The sequence below is a fragment of the Lithobates pipiens genome, unplaced genomic scaffold, assembly GCF_037356315.1.
Source record: "Lithobates pipiens isolate NorthernLeopardFrog02 unplaced genomic scaffold, aLitPip1_a1.2 Scaffold_22, whole genome shotgun sequence".
In the NCBI taxonomy this organism is placed as follows: domain Eukaryota; kingdom Metazoa; phylum Chordata; class Amphibia; order Anura; family Ranidae; genus Lithobates; species Lithobates pipiens.
Window position 1 is genome coordinate 102540747 of NW_027507784.1, and position 20306 is coordinate 102561052.

Here is a 20306-nt window from a genome sequence, read left to right on the forward strand (position 1 = left end):
TGCACTCAAGGATTGCTGTGTGTACTGTTAATTTGTTGTATTCTCTTTTTGTCACAATTAACCACTTTCAGACCGGACCATTTTGTTGGCCAATGACCAGACCACTTTTTGCGATTCAGCACTGCGTCGCTTTAACTGACAATTGCGCGGTCGCAATAAGCGATTATTGATTGGTTTGTGCAAAATTTATAGCGTTTACAAAATAGGGGATAGTTTTATGGCATTTTTATTAATATTTTTTTTTTACTAGTAATGGCGGTGATCAGCGATTTTTATTGTGACTGCGACATTATGGCGGACACATCAGACATTTTTGACACATTTTTGGTACCATTGTCATTTATACAGCAATCAGTGCTATACAAATGCACTGATTCCTGTGTAAATGACACTGGCAGTGAAGGGGTTAACCAGGGGGTGGCAGTGTAGGAGATAAGTGTGTCCTAGGGGTGTTACTAACTGTGGGGGGCAGGGCTGTGTGCTAGTGAACACTGATCTCTGGTCCAATCACAGGAAGCAGAGATCAGTGTCACTTGTTGCTAGGCAGAACGGGGAGATGCTGTTTACAACGGCATTCTCCTTCCCCGTGAGACGATCGCGGGTATCCCCGCGGCGATCGAGTCTGCGGGACCCGCGACCAGACTCATGGGGGTCCCGACCAGCAGCAAATTCAACTGGACGTACCTGTATGCCAGTTTGCCTGCCCGTGCCATTCTGCCGACGTGCAGCGGCGTGCGCGGTCAGGAACTGGTTAAAATGTCAGCCCAGTCAAGTAGCTTTAGCTTTCTTTCATGTAATCCTGTTAGTATCTTTGTTACTTGACAGACTATGGCTGACTGTTATTAGCTCTCAACTCAGGCAGAAGTTAGGATGGCTTATCAGCCTGACATTCAGTCTGTTATTCCTACTCTGACAGGAAAAGAATACAATTAATCAAAATAAGTCTCTCTCTGAGACCGCCTTATTCAATTTAAAATAATACACCAAGCTTACTATATGCCATACAGAGTGCATAAAATGGTTCCTGTCACGTCACCTGATTGTTGGAGATGCTCTCACTCTAGGGGAGACTTCATTCACATTTTTTGGTCCTGCCCAGCCATCACACAATCCTAGGAGACAGTGGCTTATGTCATACAAAGGGTCTCCGGTCGAAACCTCTCTCTCTCGCTCTCTGTCCTCGCTAGTCTGCTTACTGGGACTGGTTAAACAGTGGCAGAACAGACGTTGCTGGAACGGTTATATTGTTCTGCTTGTTTATGTTCATAAAAATAATAATCAAAATGTCCTTTAGAGCTCTTTCATAACATTCAAGAATTTAGGTTTAGATTATTTCAGATGTTCATTGGTGTTCAAATGCTGTTTTCTTTCTGTTTTTTGTTTTGTTTTGTTTTTTAAAGTATAAGCGGCCGCAGATTACTATGTGGACAAGCCATTATTTAAGACACTCAATTGGGTGGACCAGTAAAATCTTCTAACTTGTGTATTTTCAGAGGTTGACCATTCCAAGCTCATGTCCGAGAAGTTTTGCAGAACTCATGCGCCAGTGCTGGGAAGCAGATGCAAAGGTAATCCATGATGGAGTTTATTATGTTGTCTTAGCATTAGACCTTTTGTCTAAACTTGTGTATGGTAGAAAACAAGACAGGCCAAATGTTGCTGCATAAAGTTGTTACAATTATTTTATTCTTATCCTGGGTTTTCAAGTTTTGTTCTTTGTTCTTGTTCATTTGCCATGTGGAATTGATGGAAAAAAATCAAGACATAACTATCTATCTTGAAGGTGCTGATTTATTTTCTACAGTGGACCCTAGTTGTGTCTGCTTCATTTATTAGGGTTAAATTGGAGAACTGTATTTTAATGCCTATGGTTTTGGAATAGGATGTCCGACAAACTCATATAAGTGTGATGTTCAGTTGCCTGCAAATTCTTGCCCATATAATGTACTGACCTGTCTGACACAGATCATTGGGAAAATAAGTCAGGGTAAATCTACTAGCAAGGGACACAAAAAAAAGTTTAGTCTCATCCCTTCCCATCTGACACCTGTTCCAAGAACTGGAAGGGAAAAAAAACTCATGAGTGAGGGAACAGACAAAAATGAATCATGTTCAAGACTATTAAAGTGGTTGTAAACTCCATTCGTGAAAGTTGAACTAAGCACATATATCTGTGTTTACTTATCTCTCTCCAAAGTGCCATTTTTCTCTGGTGCTCCATTCCTCTGTTATCAGCATCACTTCTGACAAATTCTCCAACACATGAGATAACAGTAGCTGAAAATTTGTGTGGGGGGGAGAGCTTAGAAGGAGATTAGCAGGGAGCTGTTCTATTCCGCCTACAGCTCTGCATGTTCCTTCGTTCTTCTGCCTATGGCGAGGGGGTGTCACTTTCCTCCAATCAGCTCTCACACAGTGTAAGCACAGTCTCCCCACCCACCCCTATGTACTGCTGAAAATGGAAGAAAGATTTCTAACACAATCTGCACTTTCCAAAGAGAAAAAGGGGAAAATATACAAGTTAAATTTATGTAGAAGGATTTCTTTCATCCCTGTGTATCATCTGAGGCTATTCACTTCACTGGTTATAGGAGAGGGATTACAACCACTTTAACCCTTCCCCACTGTATCCACAGAAAAATTAACCCTAGCTTATGTTTGCCTTAATATTTTTATTGTAGCTTTAAAAATAAATCACTTTTTTTTTTTTTAGAAAAGACCATCATTCAAACAAATCATAGCAAACTTGGAGTCTATGTCAAATGACAGCAAGCTGCCAGACCAATGCAATTCATTTTTACACAACAAGGCAGAATGGAGGTATGATCAACTAAAACAAATAAGTAAACATTAGTGCGAACGCTCGTATTTTCATGCTGGGGTGTTTTTTTGTTTTTTTTTAAACAATGGAATAGTTCACTACGAGTTCATAGAACATGGTACAACAGTCAACCAACATTGTTATTGTTACTTGGAAATTCTGAAAAGGTTACGGAATCTCAACAGGAAAAGACAAACTCTGGCATGACACGACAAGACTCTTGCACAAACCCTTTTTTCTTTACAGTCCATTCCAGGAATTAAATGGCCATCTTGTATGTACATCTATATATCAGTTTAAGTACCTTAATTTGACTTAATGTTCCTGTACAGCTCAGGCTGGGAGAGATAGAAGCAGCCCAAGGGGGTAATTTAATATTCTGAATGCTGATGGAAGGGGTGAGAAGAGTGACAGAGATGACCTCATCAGTCTGTTGGTTCTTCTTTGTCCAATTACAGGCTGGTAGGAACAAGACCTGTAAATGTTACTTAATTCTAACATAGTGTCCGTGTTGTTCTGTGTAAATCTCAAAACTGAAAACGGGAATACAAATCCTTTGCCAAACAAAACCGCTCCATTTCAGATCTACTGTATATGAAAGACCATTACATGGAATAAAAAGTGAAGGTGATGAGCCGTGAAAGGAGATGAGAAACATGGAATAGAAATGTTGGGGATAGTTGAAAGGATTCTGATAAAGTGAAACAAATAATAGTATAAGGTATAACAATACTATAAATAATCCTAAAAGACTTATTTATACACAAGATAAGGGCTTAGGCTGGCCATAGAAGGTGCAAATTTCTTTCCTGCAGCCACGGTTGCCAGAAAAAGATTCACACGATTCCCCCATCAGCACGCACAGCTCCATTGTTTTCTCCTGGCAGGAGCGGGCAGGGAAGCTGTCCCCACTGGAAAAAGACATTGATTATTGCTAGTGGCTATAGCAGCCACTTGCGATAATCGAAAGTGAATCCGGCAGGCTGGTTGTACTCAAGTTGATCAGTCGATCAGCTTGGTACAATTAGCCTGCTCGTTAATGGTTCCTGCTGAACCAGCCGAGATTCGAAGCGGGTATGGTCGGCCGTATGCGCACGGCCAATTAGAGCCATACACCACCCAGATAATTATATTTCTGTGGCAAATACACAAACTGTCTGCATCTATGGGCACGCCTCCATCACTAGCCCCAGCTAATGACTCCATGTAGGAGTACATGCAAACAGTGTCAGCTGGTCATTGATTTGTACAGGTTTCCTGTCCATGACTGATCAGAAATGCTTGACCTTACCTGCTGCAGAAATACAGTGATCTGACTGGTGTACTGCCTTAATCAGCCATGTGCATGATCCCTTAAAGCGAAACAAACCGTATCAATCAGTATGAACTATTTTTTTATAATCTTTATGGGTATTTTTAGTACAAAACCATATATAAACCTTCCACTGCTAAAAAGGCTTGTGGCTGACAAGCAAATCAAATACAAAAGGAGAGCTACAAAAATAGAAAAATCAGCTTTATTGGTCAGTAATTTACGCCTCATACACGCAAATGCTCATTTACATATTGGGCAGAACGAGAATGTGAGAATACATTTTTGCGCATTTGAGCAAGTAGATGCTTAAACAGGAGTATCATGCAAGAGGCCTTATCCTGCTAGCATTAGTAAATGGATAGAAATAAACGTTTAATTCATTTTTTTTTTACTTTTTTGCTTCCTGGTTTCTGGCCTAGGAGCCTTCTTTGGCGTTTTTTTTTTTTTTTTTTTTTTTTTTTTTAGGAGGAGGGATTTTTTTTATCAGCTAAGCACACACTTCTGCCTGCATGCCTGAGTGAAGGGCAGAAGGATTCCAGGAAGTAAATTCTACCTGAATCATTTGCCCTTACTAAAGATGGCCAGGGATAGAAATACTAGGGGTGTGTTTTTCAAAGTGAACTCTGAATACTGAATACTCTGAATTGTCTCACAACTACCAGACAGATTTAGTCCCATGTTTCAGGTTGATTTGTGGTTCTTTAACCACCTCCTACCCACTGTGGCTCTCTCCTTCTGGGACGATGTTATATGACATCAACCCACTCTCGCGGCGTTTGCGCACCCGTGGCCATCATCAACCATCAACAGAGCGGGGACACTGCGCATCTCCAATCTCAGTAAAGAGCCGATGACAAGGCCCTTTACCCATGTGATCGGCTGTGTCTAGTCACAGCTGTTCAGATGTAAACAAGAAAATGCCAGTTATCGGTATTCCTTTCCTCACATTGACAGTGTGACAGGAGAGCTGATCAGCGGCATTTTCTCACTGGGGAGATCTGCACAGATAATAGGTGCACTGATCATCAGTTCAGCCTCAACAGTGCCCAGCAGTGATGCCAGTCAGTTCCCAGTAGTACTGCATATTAGTCCCGTCTCATCAGTGTCATCTCATTAGTGCCCATTAGTGCAGCCTCATGAGCACACATTAGTGAAGGAAAAAAATTACAAAATGATCTAACAGAAAATAATTTTTTCTTTCAAAGTTTCCGGTCTTTTATTTATTTGTAAATTTTTTTTTTTTTAGCAACAAAATAAAAAAAACATTGACGATTAAGGCTGCATTCACACATAAGCGTGTTTTTTTCAGGCGAAAAGTTTTTACCGTGATTTTGTACAGGTCAAAAGGTCACTAGGGTAAAAGGTAGAAAAACACCTGTAATCTGCCTAAAAAAGAAGCTCATGTACTGTTTTGTGCTTCAGGCATTTTGCTTCAGGTGACAAAACGCTCAGCTGTGAGCAGGTGCTGTTGAAATTAATGGTATTTTGTTTGTTGGGCGATTTTTGGGCGTTTTTTCTTGCGCTTTTTGAGCTGAAAATGCTCAGGTGTGAATGCAGCCTTAATACCACCAGAAGAAGACTCTATCTGTCTAAAAAAAAAAAAAAAAGGGATAAAAATTTAATTTGGGTACTGCATCGCGCAATTGTCATTCAAAAGCGTGACAGCGCTGAAAGCTGAAAATTGGCCTGGGCAGGAAGGGGGGTGAAATGCCCGGTATTGAAGTTGTTAAGCAGAGAGGAATTGCACAAGGCAGAGTTCAGGATGTAGCGCTACCATCATGTAAGCCCTTGTACACACGGTCGGAGAATCCGTCGGAATGTGTCCTATCGGACCGTGTTGTCAGATAATCCGACTGTGTGTGGTATGCATCGGACTGTTTCCGTCAGAATATCCGTCGGACCCAATTTTCCAACATGGAAATATTTTCCTACAAACTGGTCCGATCGCACATACTCCGATCATGTGTAGAGAATTCCGATCGGACAAAGTGCCACACATGCTCAGATCAAATTCCTACACCAAAGATTTTGGCTACTAGCCTGAACGAAATAACGTCATCAACAGTGCAACATGCAACAGTTTTGGACATAATCCGTCGGACAAAATCCGTCTGACAAAATCCAACGAATTTGGTTGACAGAATGTCCGACCATGTGTACAGGGGCTAAGAACTGTGTGGAGTCGGACTGCAGTGGATTACACTGAACTTCCTAAAGTTGGCACAGTTGGTGGTGTTTCTTGAATAGCATTAGGTAGTGACTGATTTATGTCATGTGTTGCTGTAATTATTCTGTTTAAAGATAGCTCAAACCAAATAACAAAAATCAGAATAGAAATCGTTACTTCAGAACATCCCCAAACATTGTTCAGAAGTAAGAAGCATATGTAAGAAGCAAATATGACCACCTGCATATACATCTACTTATAAGGAAACAAGGTTTATAAAATCTTCCTCTTATGTCAGCTCTAAAATTTAGGGCTTTCCTTTTTGTTTATCTTTGTGACATTGAGGAAACAGACAGCAATTCAAATTTTACAGCAGGTCTAACCCTTTCCTACTGTATCCAAAGCTAAAAAAATGTTTGCTTTCATCTACACTTTAAGGGCCCTTTCACACGTGTGGACCGTTCAGATCCGCCTGTCAGTTTTTTCAGTGGATCTGAACGATCGCTCCATACATCTCTATGGAGCAAAGGATGTCAGCGTGACATGTCCACTGACATCTGATCTGCCCCGATCTGCTCCACAAACTCCAGACGGATGGATGTCCTATTTTCCATCCGTCTGGTGGATCGGATGTCCTATTTTCCATCCGTCTGGTGGATCGGATGAAAACGGCGGACAGGCAGTCCATATTCATCTAATCCCCCCATAAAGGAGAGCGGTCTCTCTGACAGGTCCATCCCTGCACAGTGTGCAGAGCTGGACTTGTCATCCGCCGGCTCAGCGGGGATCAATGGAGCGATCCCCTTTGAGCAAGCTGATGGCTGGATACGGATCTGCATGTCTGAAAGGGCCCTAAATGATTTGATTCTTTGAATTACATTGAATCATTTCCTTTGTAAAGCGTTTTGGGATAACTTGGCAACAACATTTAAAACAAAATTGGCACTGTAACAACGTACCCACAAGGTAAGCCAACCAGTTTTATGAAGATACTTTTCTAGTCTTGTTTCCCAGTTTAACATCATATGAAACCCAGACTCTAATTCTCACTCCGGTATAATCTGGAGGCATCTGCTCTTTTTAGCATTTGCAAAGAGACATTGCAAACAAATTTGTATCTCCAGAGGGACTAGTACTACAAGTTTCCCACTGCAGGCTATATTAAGAATGCTTGGACTTAGGCCAGGGAAAACTCTTACGCTGATCCAAGAATATTCAAAGCTTTTTTAATGAAATGTGAGTAATACAGTCAAAGTCTCTGAGACTGACTGCAAAGCAAGTTATTGTGACTAACGGACGGATCCCAGAGCAGAAAGCAACAACCTTGTTTTATTGAAACCTGAAATCAGCAGGTTGAAGCTGCTACATTGCAAATGGAAAAAGTGACTCTGAGCTTTCAGCCAGATCACATGATAGAAGTATAAATAGCATGATTTAACATTGACATGATTCCTATCCTGAATCAACTGTGTGAAGATGCCGGAATGGCTTAGTAGGATGGTATTAAGAATGTTTTGCGCCATCTGCTGTTGGGGAATGCAAGCTGCATGCACTGGCAAGTCTCCTTTCATAACATTTGTGAACCCTTAGGACATTTCTGGATTTCTGCATGTATGACTTGCAAATTGCGAATAAATCAAAGCAGATTTATGTAACAAACAACACATGCACAACATTTACATAACATTTATTGAAAAAAAAAAGAGTTTAAACAATCAGGGCATCAATTTGAAAAAAGTAGTAAACATATTTGGACATTATTTCAACTTCCTATTGGCAAAAAAAGCCCATTAAATATTATTTAATTAAATATTTTTGTTGCCGCTGTTCAGATCTGTGCAGAATTTAGGAGGTATTTTGGCCAATTCTTTAGTTCAAAAATGTTAAACTTTTTATAATTGTTTTTTTTGGGGGGGTTGGCCTACTTGCGCAGCCTACTTCTGAAACCCCAAAGCTTTTTAGTGCAATTGAGTTCAAGACTACTAATAAAAATACACATTTTTTTTCCACCTGCAGTGTGGTTTTGTTTACCTGCCCTTTTGAGACCCTCACTCCTAGATTGTAAGCTCTAACTAGCAGGACCCTCTGATTCCTCCTGTATTGAATTGTATTGTAACTGTACAGTTTTACCTCATGTTGTAAAGAGCTGCACAAAGTGTTGGCGCTATATAAATCCTGTATAATAATATATAGGCCAGATTAATCAAACTGCTATAGCACTTATTGCATGCTAATATTGGCCTCTCAGGAGATCTAAAAACACATCACTATCACATCACTGAAAAGAAAAAAGTTTTCTGGAATGGTTAATGTGTAGTGGTCTTGTATATATGTTTTTGTTTACTGTGACAAGAACTAAAAAAATGAAACCTTTTTAACATGTCCACATGTTAAACATTTTGATCATCAAGCAGTAGGTGGAGATCGAGGATCCTTTTGGGCCGTGCTTATCCTAACATAGCTTAAAAAAGTTAAGCTGAAATTGAAACACACACAGCTAAATAAATCAGTGCACCCACTCCTCACTTCCTCTACATCTTGCTGTGTACAGACTGCTCTCATGGGAAGTTTAATTTAGAAGTATTACTATTACACAATATTTGTATAGCACCAACAGTTTACGCATCACTTTAAAATATAAAAGGGAGACCATGAAGTTATAATACAATACAAGATGATTAAGAGGGCCCTGCTCAGAAGAGCTTACAATCTAATAAATTAAGTAGGGAGTTGGAAGGCAAACCGATTTTTCTGAACTCTTTAAAAACCTATAATGCTATCCAAATCATTTGTCATGAGTTTACCCTCTATTATTATTTATTTACTTTTATTCTTTTCAAACAAAGGTTTTCTATAAGCAGAAAAAAAAGATATAAAACATCTGTGTAAAATGTTAAAATATAAAATAAAATTGTTTCAAAACCATTATAGCTTCCCTTCAGTGCCTGCAATTTTCAAGGAAAATGTTTCAGGCCCTCTCGAATACCTGGAACTTTCCCCTTGGGATTTGTAACACCTGATTCACAAAGTATTTCCACTAGGTGGAAAAAAAAAAAAAACAATTTAGGGTTTTAAAGCTAGTGTGCATTGGGTTTTGGAAAAGTCTAAAGTGCTCCTTTTTTTATTACAGGAACACTACTTGACTTAAAAGAAGAAGCAAAAAAACCTACAAAAATGACATCTAGAGATGTCTCACAAAAAGGCTATTTTTTATGATTACCTTTTAAAAGCCTTTTTTGTACTGATCCCTGGTAGGGGTATGTTAGTAGGGATTCCTTAAAAAAAATAATGTATTATTCTATGTGCCTTTAAATTATAATGGATATTGTAATTCATTATCACTGAGGTTGGATATCTATCTGTAACAACAAACCTAAATCCAGCTTTACATCGGCTCATACTCACTAAAGTACCAACATGCACATGTGTTTAATATGAAACAAATACTATAGCAGTAATCAGATTTTATACTCTATATCCATATTGCATATCCTCTAAAACTCTGCCCCTGTGTAATATTAAAATAATCCTGACCCAGATACTGTACAAAAAAACAAAACAAAAAAACAACCAATTATTTCCTTTATTTCAGTCTTCCTAAAGGTAGCATACTTATTGCGGGGCTCTTGCCTACATGATGCAGACCAAAATGTTATGTGCATGTGTGGGATCTCCTGTTCACGGGGCTAGCAAGATGACAGTGTCTATACCATGTGCTTGGATGGTACAGAAAGGTATAGTTCTTGATTAAACAGGGTAGATTGTGGAATTTAGAGCTGCGGATGATATTTGGTATTGGTAAGTAACACTATAAGGTTGCTTTAGTAACATCATTTAGATTGCCAGAAGTAGATTTTGCATCACTTACCACCACCATCATTAAAATTTAGGGAGCTAGTTCTCTACTGCTGTATTAAGGTATACATGACAAACAAAAAGTCAGCAAATGGTTATTTTCAAGCATTTTAATATTGCATCTCTTAATATAGATGTTAATAATTTAAAAGAAATTAATTTATCTATTTGAAAAATACAAAAATTATGTGTATGTTATTGGTATCATCAAGATTTTTCATAAGACTGTTCATCCACAGGTCTTCTTTGACAAACTCTTAATTCACCAAGCTTTATTAAAAAATACTAGGATGCATAATAAAAAGTAATACCGTTTTGGAAATGTTACTTACAATTACAGAAATCCTATCCATCTATAAAGCTACAAATAGCATTTTGAATAAAACTGGCTATACCTCCAATTGCAAAATAGTTTTATGGTCTTAGTTTAATTATTAAATATGACTGTAAATTAATTATTGTATTAGATTTTTTCAAATACCCTCAATCCAATGTGTTTTAAATCCAGTGTTTAAAATAATTGCTAGTTAGTCAAACCAAAATCTTAGTAATTCACCCTTATAATTTTTGTTTTTGTGCAACTCGGCTCTAATAGCATTGTATACAAAGATATGAATAGTTAATGTTTATTTGTAGCAGAAATTGATTGCATTCAAGAAGACATGCACTATGGGGTTGCCAGATTGAAAAATGAATAATTGAAAAATACTATAGCAGTAGTTTAGAGCTGGTTAAAAATAATCTAAAAAAATAGCACAATACAAAGTAATTGAATGCCACAAAAAAAAATCAGATTAGGTCAGTTCCGGTGTTTTAGTTCTAGAAACTCAGCTAGAAAATTGGTAACTCGGTAAAACCAGCTTTCCTGGTAAACCTGATAAACTTTTTCTCAATTGTTATTAAAAGGCTGTAACCCACATCTGGTTTATGGAAGCCTTCAGCTAGAGATAATTAATAATGTAGCTTATCAAATATTTTTAATAAAGTACAATTAATTTAATGTAATGTCAATTATAATAATTGTATTGGTATAAATAATGTCAGTACAACACAAGTCAATACAACCCCTTTCTTGAATGGTTCAAATAAAAAAAATAAAAAATACATAAAAAATTCCGTGCATTTCGAAAATGAATGTATTTTTCACAGCGCAAAAAAAGGTGGGGGGGGGGTCTGTCTTTTATATTTTTACCTTTCATTGTGTAAGTACTACACTTAATGAGGATTCACCACTGTCTCCGCTTTCACTTTGGCAAGATCAAACCCTTTTCCTGTTCTGTACTTTTGTAGCAGATCTGTCTTAAGTGATAGGTGGCCGTCCATCTGGTTTTGTAATGTTGACAGTGGAGAGGCATTTGCCGAAAAAAAAAAAAAGTACGCTTGCTCTGAGCTTATAAAAAGGTCAAAAGAACAGTATGTAGAATTGAATCATGAGATATCAAAATCTTTGTATAAAAATTTCATCTTCGACTTATTTGATCACGTTGCTTAGATCCTTATTTCTGGAACAATTCCTATCGCTGACCGCCTACCGATTTGCCAGTGGGGAATATTTTAATTCCTAGCGGCGACCCAATCTATATTTCTGCATTGCTTGGAAAAAAAAAATATTGGCCTTTTGTAAAGGCTGTTTTCATCTTTGTTGTAGGTTTGAATATGGTACCATGTGGTCTATGTGTTTCCCACTTTTATTATTATTCTAAAAAAGTTATAATAAAAAGGTCATTTTGCTAGGTATTAGACCATATATGGTAAATTTAATATGTCTGTTTAAATAAGAGAACTTCTGAAAAGGTGTTTTTTGTGGAAGCCCCATTGCTTTGTGTTTGATGCCCCACAAGACAAAATGTCCACATTTTATTTTATGAGCTTTTAAACACAAGCAGAAAGTAAATCTCTCTGTAATATCCAGTTCACAGTTTCAAAGGCATAGAACTGAACAAAAATATGAACAAAACCAACCAATCCTTGTATACACACAGTTTTCTTAAGAGCCAGAAGATTAGAGCAGATAATGGAGAACTAAAAGAGACTCAATTTTGCCAACATATATATATATGGAGTGATATTGACCCCTTAGACCTCAACTGCCAATATACTTCACATTCACCAGTCATAAATCTTAAAAGCTTGCCTACCCCAGCCTTTTGACAAGACCCACAGTACCAGAAGAGTTTTCCCTTACATTTACATACTGTCATCCTACTGTATTCTTACCGTACAAAGACAGGAAGTAGAGTCAACTATGTTTTGAACTTTTTTTACATTCTTGTAGGTTGCGTTTTTGGTTTAGATTTTGTTCTGGTTATTAATTGTCTAGTATACCGGTGTCATAATTGTGTGCACCATCAGAGTCAAAATTATAGTGTGCAAATTACAGTGTGCAGTAATGTAATTGTATATTTCCATACCCTTGCAGATGGTGGACCTACAAGAACTGTTTAATTATGATTACAAATTAACAAACGCCAACAAAAAAACTTCCTTTTCTTTACGTTCCCCCCCCCAGATGCTTCTAGTAATTAAATGTTTATCTGCAGAAAATATAGATAAAATATGAAAACCTTACCACAGCCTTTCTTACAGTATTAATCTTTGCTGAGTATGCCTTAACAGTACACAAATTCTTTGTGTTTGTGATGCACAGATGTGAAATTGAAGAAACACTGGAGAGGCTGAAAAAGCTTGAGCGAGACTTGAGCTTTAAGGAGCAAGAACTGAAAGAGCGAGAGAAGCACTTAAAAATGTGGGAGCAGAAGCTCACAGAACAGTCGCACACACCGGTAGGTACATTTACCTATAAGTGGTAAGTGCTCTATGATATCATGTGGTCAGTACCTCAAAAAACCTCTTGCTCTTAAGGATACCAAACCAGTAGTAGGTAGCATACTAACACTCTTTGGTCTATTTAGATGCAGTGGCATGCTGAGATTGACATGGACAAATTGTTGGTAGGGACTTTTTTTTCCTTTAAATTAGAGATGGCAAAAAGTAACAGGTTTGATAGATAGCAGTTGTGGTAATTATCCTTCAGTTATATTTTACACATTCTCTCCTAGCCAAAGCCCCCCCCCCCCAAAACCATTCAGTAATTTTTTTAACATATACTAGATCTAAGCTTACACAGTGCTAAAGACCCTTCCCCAACGTGACAGCATTTGGGTCTGAGATTTGGTCACTCCAGCAAGAAGCACTGCATTGTGAGAGGCTGAATAAAGTGTCATGCGCTCTCCCATGTTTATATCTACCAGTCTTTTTTCAAGGCTCTGGTGGGAAAATGAGATGGCCGGGATGTGAGTACAGGCTTAATACTCTACCTGTTTTTCTGTGAACCCTTTACTCTGGATTGAATGGTAAAAGTACAGGGTATTTCCACTTGTGCAGCTACATTGGGATAATACCTACTTTAGATGTGTTACATATCCCCATTCACATAGCAAAAATAAAATAAAATGCCCTTTTACCTTTTGAGATGCTCTAATTTGGAACTTCCAGCAAGGAAAAATTCTATCTTTTCAGTTATGAGAGGGGCTGGGAAGTTTTTACCATAGTTCACAGTGTCTGGAAGCAGATTTCTCATCATAAATTTGAACATGGTTTTGACAAAAGGTTAAATGTTTAGGAGCTTGGCTTCTCCATTGTATGTTTTAGAACTATATGCAAAACTTTTTTTTTCTCATTTTGGATAGCGTAAGGGAGAGTTATAAACCCTTGTTTTTCTTCTTTTTTTTTTTTTTGCCATCTGTGTCCCATTGCGGAAAATTCCCTTTACTTCCTATCCCATAGCTCAACAGGAAGTGAGAGAAAATGCCTGTAAATTCAAGGAAACTCGTTAGGGACCCCCAGGTCACCAGAACTGGTGTCCCCAATGGAAGATTTCCCTTCTATTACCGTATTTATCGGCATATAACACACACTTTTTCCCCTTAAAATCAGGGGGAAATCAAGGGTGCGTGTTATACGCCGATCCCCCGCTGATTGTGAGGAAAGGAGCGAGCAGAGCCGAGATACACAAAGCTGAAGAGCACTCGGGTCCTCTCGCAGTCAAGCCCACCTCCACTGATTGCGAGAGGAGCGAGAGCCGATGACGTACAGAAAGCCGAGTGTACTTCAGCTAGACGCGGCTCCTCTCGCAGTCCCGACCCTGACTGAGCAGAGCCGAGTCTAGCCGAAGTACACTCGGCTTTCTGTATGTCAGCAGCGCTCGCTCCCCTCCTCTCGCAATCAGTGGAGATGGGTGGGACTGTGAGCAGAGCCGAGTCTAGCCGAAGTACACTCTGCATCTCGGCTCCGCTCGCTCCTCTCCGCTCACAGTCAGCAGAGATCGGCGCCAAATTTAAAACAGGGCAATGCTGCAAAGAGACTGGCAATGCTGCAAAGGCACTGGGCAAGGCTGCAATGATGGACAAGGCTGCAGATGCACACTGATAAGGCTGCATTGATAGGCATTTAAATGTAAGTTTTTTTCCTTTAAAATTCCCTCCTAAACTTGGGGTGCGTGTTATACACCGATAAATACGGTACTTTTCTGGGGACAGATTTTCTTTTACTTTCAATGCTAATGGTAAACAGGACAAATAGAGAAGGAGTATCTCCTTAACGTGGGCACAGACAGCAATTAAAACCTGACAGGTGTTCTAATCCCTCTCCACTCTATCCAAAACTAAAAAAAAAAAGTTTTGCTTTTAGTTAGGGGAACTGAACACATCACACAGCTATCTGAGAAATGCCTGCAGTCAGCAATTTCTCCTCAGAAACATCTAACGGTATAAAATATATATTTTTTTATTATTCCGATTTTCTGTGTAAATAACAATACAGTATATAATAAAACATATAATGAGACTTTCTCAAATTTGACTTGAAAAGTGGAAATACTCTTTTAAGTGTTTGTGAGACTTGGTATAACTTCTGATCATACTTGGGCAAAGCCATATTGTAGGCATGCTCAGATCTGCCAGGCTTTCCTTGCTCTTTCCCTCTTCAAAGACAAGCGTAGGGTCAAGGAGAGTGGATAATGCTGGTGTTGTCTTATTGGTATATAGACTAAATAAGTAGGGTTAGGTTTTGTATCTAGCCCAATCACTTTATTCCCTTTGACCGCAGTCACCCAATCCAGCCATTTTCGTCAATCATCTCATATCTCAAGTCTACATGTACCTTTTAAACTGGATAGCCAAAGGCTTCTACATAAAACTTTTCTTTGTTTATGTTCATTTCCTATTTATCATACAATCCAAATTCAAGTCTTTACTGACTATTTATGCCGTTTTTTTTAAAAAGCATACCATAATTAAATGAATACACTATGTATTCCTATTTAAAGTACACAATCCTTTCATCATATCTATACTGTATTTTGTTTTCAACTATAGATTTTGCTAAACTATTTTTTGTTGTATAGCAGATATCTTTTTCTAAATTACCAGTTAGGTAATCCTTCCATATATTTATATCAAGTGACACTATAGGCGGGGGCGTGACCGGATGGTGATGGCGGCGGTGTGTGAGGAGTGAGTGTGAGAGAGATGTGTGCTCTCACTGCACGCTGACGGGAGCTGGTATCAGCGGCGCCTGTGACATCCCCGTTTGATCTCCCTAACGAGAAGGCTCTGGCTCGGTGTGCTGGGGAGACCTGTGGTGCCCAGCAGTGGTTGGTGACGGTCGGGAGAGGCAGTGTGTGGCGGAGCGGTGGGATCTTTTGAGCACCGGCGGTGTGTGGAGGAGGGTGAACGGAGGGGAGATCTCTCAGCTCAGCCCCTGAAGGTGAAATCCCGTGAGATCCGCTCGAGAGAGGAGCCACATCACTGAGACTGGGGAGGAGGCACAGCCACTTCCAGGTAAAAGCCAGCTAAACCCAGCGAAGAAATTTAAAGGCATAGATATATTATATATTGTTATGCAGTGACTGTGGAGAGACGTTTTATTTCAAGCCAGATCCCCCCCATCATTGCCCCGTTTGAGTTGATTTAAAGGAGAAATAAGAGGGGAGTTGTTGTGAACGCTGTATTATCCTTGGGGAAAGTGTTGCAGTAAGAAAGAAATATATAAATACATATACTGGAAAAAATAGCTCCTGCTGCTGCTTTCCCTTTAAGAAATTAGTTCAAATCAAATCCACTCATGTTTAAAGTTCTGGACCGACTGCGGAGTAGCTGAAGCCGACCTCTCCTCCTTTTTTTTGCCTTGGCCTAGGGAAATTTACCCCCCTTCAAAAAACGTTAATTTTTTATTTATTTTTTTCTTCCCGGGGACACTTACGGATCTGAACGATGTCTGCAAGGAGGAGGGGGGAGGAGCATGTCAGGCAGGAAAATGTGGGGGCGCAATCTTTGAGATCTGCCAAAGAAAAAGATAAAGAAAAAGATCCCCAGTTCACTGCAACAACAGCTGGGATAGCTGCTGCGGCCAAGTTGGAAAAATATGCCCATGCTCATACTCCCGATAATACGCCAACCAAGGGGGGACAGGGGAGTCTAGTAAAACCTCCAACGGATAGAAAGAGTCAAGGGCAACTGTCACAAACAGGCGTAAAACAAATAAATAACAAAAATACGGGTGCAATTGGAAGATCAGAGTCAGATCCCATGCTGGTACACCCAATAAATGGTGAAGAAGAGCCGACGCTGAAGGAGGTCCTTGGGGCTGTTAACGTTTGCAAACAATCATTATTGGAGCTATGCGATCAAACAAGAAGTATTAAAGAAGAGCTGGCCTTTATACGGCAGGAACTTCAGTTAACGGTTGACAGATTAACAGCAGCAGAAGGTAGAATTTCTCAGATGGAAGATGAGGTGTATCCATTAAATCAAGAGGTCAAAGATTTAAAAATACAGATGGGCAAATATGAAGGGAAACTGGATGAATTGGAAAACAGACTCCGCAGGGACAATATAAGACTGGTAGGCCTCCCCGAGAAGTGTGAAGGCTCTGACACAGCTGAGTTTCTGGAAAAATGGCTTGTTGAAATGTTTGGCAGAGAGTCTTTCTCCCAACAATTTGCTATTGAAAGGGCACATAGAGTGCCGCCTAGAATTATGCATCGGGGGGGTCAGCCTAGATCTGTACTAATCAAATTTTTTAACTTCCGGGATAAGGTTGTTTTGCTTCGGAGGGCCAGGGAGATGGGGAGTGTCAGCTACAAGGGCGCTAAAATCTCGTTTTACTCTGACTTTTCCCCTGATTTGCAGAAGCGCAGAGCTGAGTTTATAGAAGTCAAGCGTAGACTCCAGAAATTGGACATTACATATGCTCTGCTCTATCCGTCAAGGTTACGGGTAGTAGCATTGGGAGAGACTTTATTTTTTGATACGCCGGCAAGGGTAGAAGCATGGATGCAGGAGAAGGGAGATCAGTTATTGAAGAAATGATGTGTTTTTCTTTTTTATATATGCATGTGTATGACCCCCTTTTCACTTCATTTATCCTTTCTTTTCTTTTTTTTTTTTTTTCCTTTTTTTTTTTTTTTTTTTTTTTTTTTTTTTTTTTTCTCTTTCTTCCCTTTCCCCTCCCTCTTTTATCGGGAGAGGGGAAGATTAGCGAAGGGGGGATGTAATGGGCGCACTGTAAATGAAGTAAGGGAAGATGATACACTAAAGTCAGGGTGCAGAGAATGACACACAATATAGTAAGAATTTATGCTTGAGGAAGGGGAGGGTCAAAAGGGGGGGTTGTTGAGTATTGGGGGGGAGTGGGAGGTGGGTGGGGATGGAAGCATGAGAGAAGGAGTGGGGAGGGGGGAGCATGAGGGTATGTGTATGTGTGGGAGTGTAGTGGTCACGGTAAAAACCCCTAGGGGTAACCTAGAAAGGTATGGAGAGGGTAGGGGGGAGGGAACAGGGAAGATGGAAGCATACAAAATTCAGGAAAAGGAAATAGGTAATACTTGCACAGTCATAGATGTTAATTTAAAAGTAATGAGCAAATACGGGGTAATGGTGTGTGTAGATAGAAGGTTTGGATCTCACGTTCACAAGAGGAAACTGAGAAGGGATGACACTAGGGAGTATAAAAGATGGTATAGCTTTATTAAAGTACTCACTAAGTGGGATTGCACTATTCTTTTTACATCCCCCCATTGCATTCGCCTCTTCGGCAGGAACTATAGAGGGAGAAGCAGGGATTATTTCTGCTCAACGTCAGGGAATTCAAGCAATTTAAATGTTAATTTTGAGCCTTCAGGTTTTACTCTTTTCTCGCTCTTCTTTTTCCTTTTTCCACACTTCCTAGAGTTATGCAGTCCAGAGTTTTGAATATTGGCTCTTGGAATGTCCGAGGGCTGGGAGCCTCTGTAAAGAGAGCAGTAGTGTTCGACACCTTGGAAAAGTGTGGAGTAGGATTGATCTGCCTACAGGAGACACACCTAAGTAAAGAAACTATATTAAAAACTCAGAGTAGGAAATTTCAAGTCCAGTACCATTCAGTCCACACCTCTTACTCGAGGGGAGTGGCCGTGTTGGTAAGGAGAGAGGTGGCGTTCTCCTGTCGGCAGATCAATATAGATAAAGAAGGGCGGTTTATCTTTTTACACTGTGTAATTGAAAATCAGGAGTATGTTTTTGCAAATGTTTACATTCCTCCCCCATTTAAAATGGAAGTTTTATATTATTTGATGGAATTTATAGCGGACAAATCGGGGATTCCTGTTATAGTAATGGGAGACTTTAATGAGGTTATAAATAAAAGCCAGGATAGGTTTCCACCAGGAATATATATGCAAACGGAGGCTGAAACCCGGCTGTCTCGATTTTTGCTGGAGGGGGGCCTGTCTGATATATGGAGAAAGCGTAACCCGGACCAGTTACAATATTCATGTTTCTCAAGCTCATACTCCTCACTCTCAAGGATAGATTTAGTCCTTGGGAATGAGGAGGCAAGCCGTGTAGTAAAGGAAATAGTTTATCAACCTAGAGGGGTGTCAGATCACTCGCTAGTGACAGTTTCGGTAAATCTAGGAGGGATAAAGCCCCCAAGAGTATGGAATATGAATCCAGTGTGGTTTGAGCTAATTGGGGACCCCGAGAGGGTGCTGTTCAGTGTGGCAGAGTTTGTGGAGTTTAACAGCGGGTCTGCAGAGATTGGAGTAATATGGGACGCATTGAAGGCCTATCTTAGGGGTATTCTTATCCAACAGGTAGCGAATGTTAAAAAAACATCTAATGAATGGGAGAATAGGGTTGAAAGGGATCTAGTAATAGCAGAGAGAGCCTATATAGAAAACCCCACCCCAGAGAAAAAAAAAACATGGTTAGAGAAACAACGGGAACACAAGGCAGTGGTTATTAGGAAAATAGAGAATAAAAAACTGTTCCAGAAACAAGTGGAATATGGGGAAGGGGAAAAAGTAGGAAAGATGTTGGCACAGATTGTAAGAAGTAACTCCTCGCCATCCACTGTCCCAGTAATAAGGACTGAGAAAGGAGAAATATCAGCACAGAGCTCAGTGATTACTGATACCTTTAGGGTATTCTATGCCAAACTGTATTCTTCACGGGGGACAGAGGTTGGCGAGGATATGGATAGGTTCTTTTCGAATATCAAAATGCCTTCCCTAACAAAGGAGGAGAATGAGATAATGGAAGCCCCATTAACAATTGAGGAAATCCAGTGCGCAGTAGCAGCAATGGCCAATAAGAAATCCCCAGGGCCAGATGGTCTTCCTTTGGAAACCTATAAATATTACAGTAAAATATTGCTTCCAGAGCTCCTGAAAGTATTTAACTGGGCAAAAAAAGAGGGGAGATTGCCAACTTCAATGACTGAGGCAACAATAATAGTCTTACACAAGGAGGGGAAGGACCCATTGGAAACACAGTCCTATCGACCCATTTCCCTTCTCTGTGCGGATGCTAAAATATTAGCCAAAGTATTAGCCATTAGATTGAATAAAATTATTTCCAGGCTGATACATCCCGACCAAACAGGTTTCATCCCGGGCAGAACTACAAGCACAAACATAAGAAGACTATATCTTAATATGCAGGTACCTATAGAGAATGATGGCAATAAGGCAATAATGGCTTTAGATGTAATCAAAGCCTTCGATAGTTTAGAATGGCCCTATATCTGGCGGGTACTGAGGGAATTTGGGTTTGGCCCTAATCTTATTGCATGGGTAAAAACTCTGTATAACGGCCCTAGTGCTAGAA

The 20306-nt window shown here is 39.7% G+C and overlaps 1 protein-coding gene across 4 annotated transcripts in view; it reads left to right on the plus strand.

Annotated features, from left to right (window-relative positions):
- MAP3K20 (mitogen-activated protein kinase kinase kinase 20) overlaps positions 1-20306 on the plus strand; it is a 257081-nt gene that overhangs the window by 139948 nt on the left and 96827 nt on the right. For 2 of the 4 annotated variants that reach the window (XM_077448019.1, XM_077448020.1), the window contains exons 9-12: positions 1494-1568; positions 2714-2820; positions 12806-12941; positions 13071-13109. In XM_077448019.1, coding sequence (XP_077304145.1) covers positions 1494-1568; positions 2714-2820; positions 12806-12941; positions 13071-13109 — 357 coding nt within the window. The remainder of the gene's footprint in view (positions 1-1493; positions 1569-2713; positions 2821-12805; positions 12942-13070; positions 13110-20306) is intronic. The other 2 variants (XM_077448021.1, XM_077448022.1) reach the window with 1 other exon arrangement.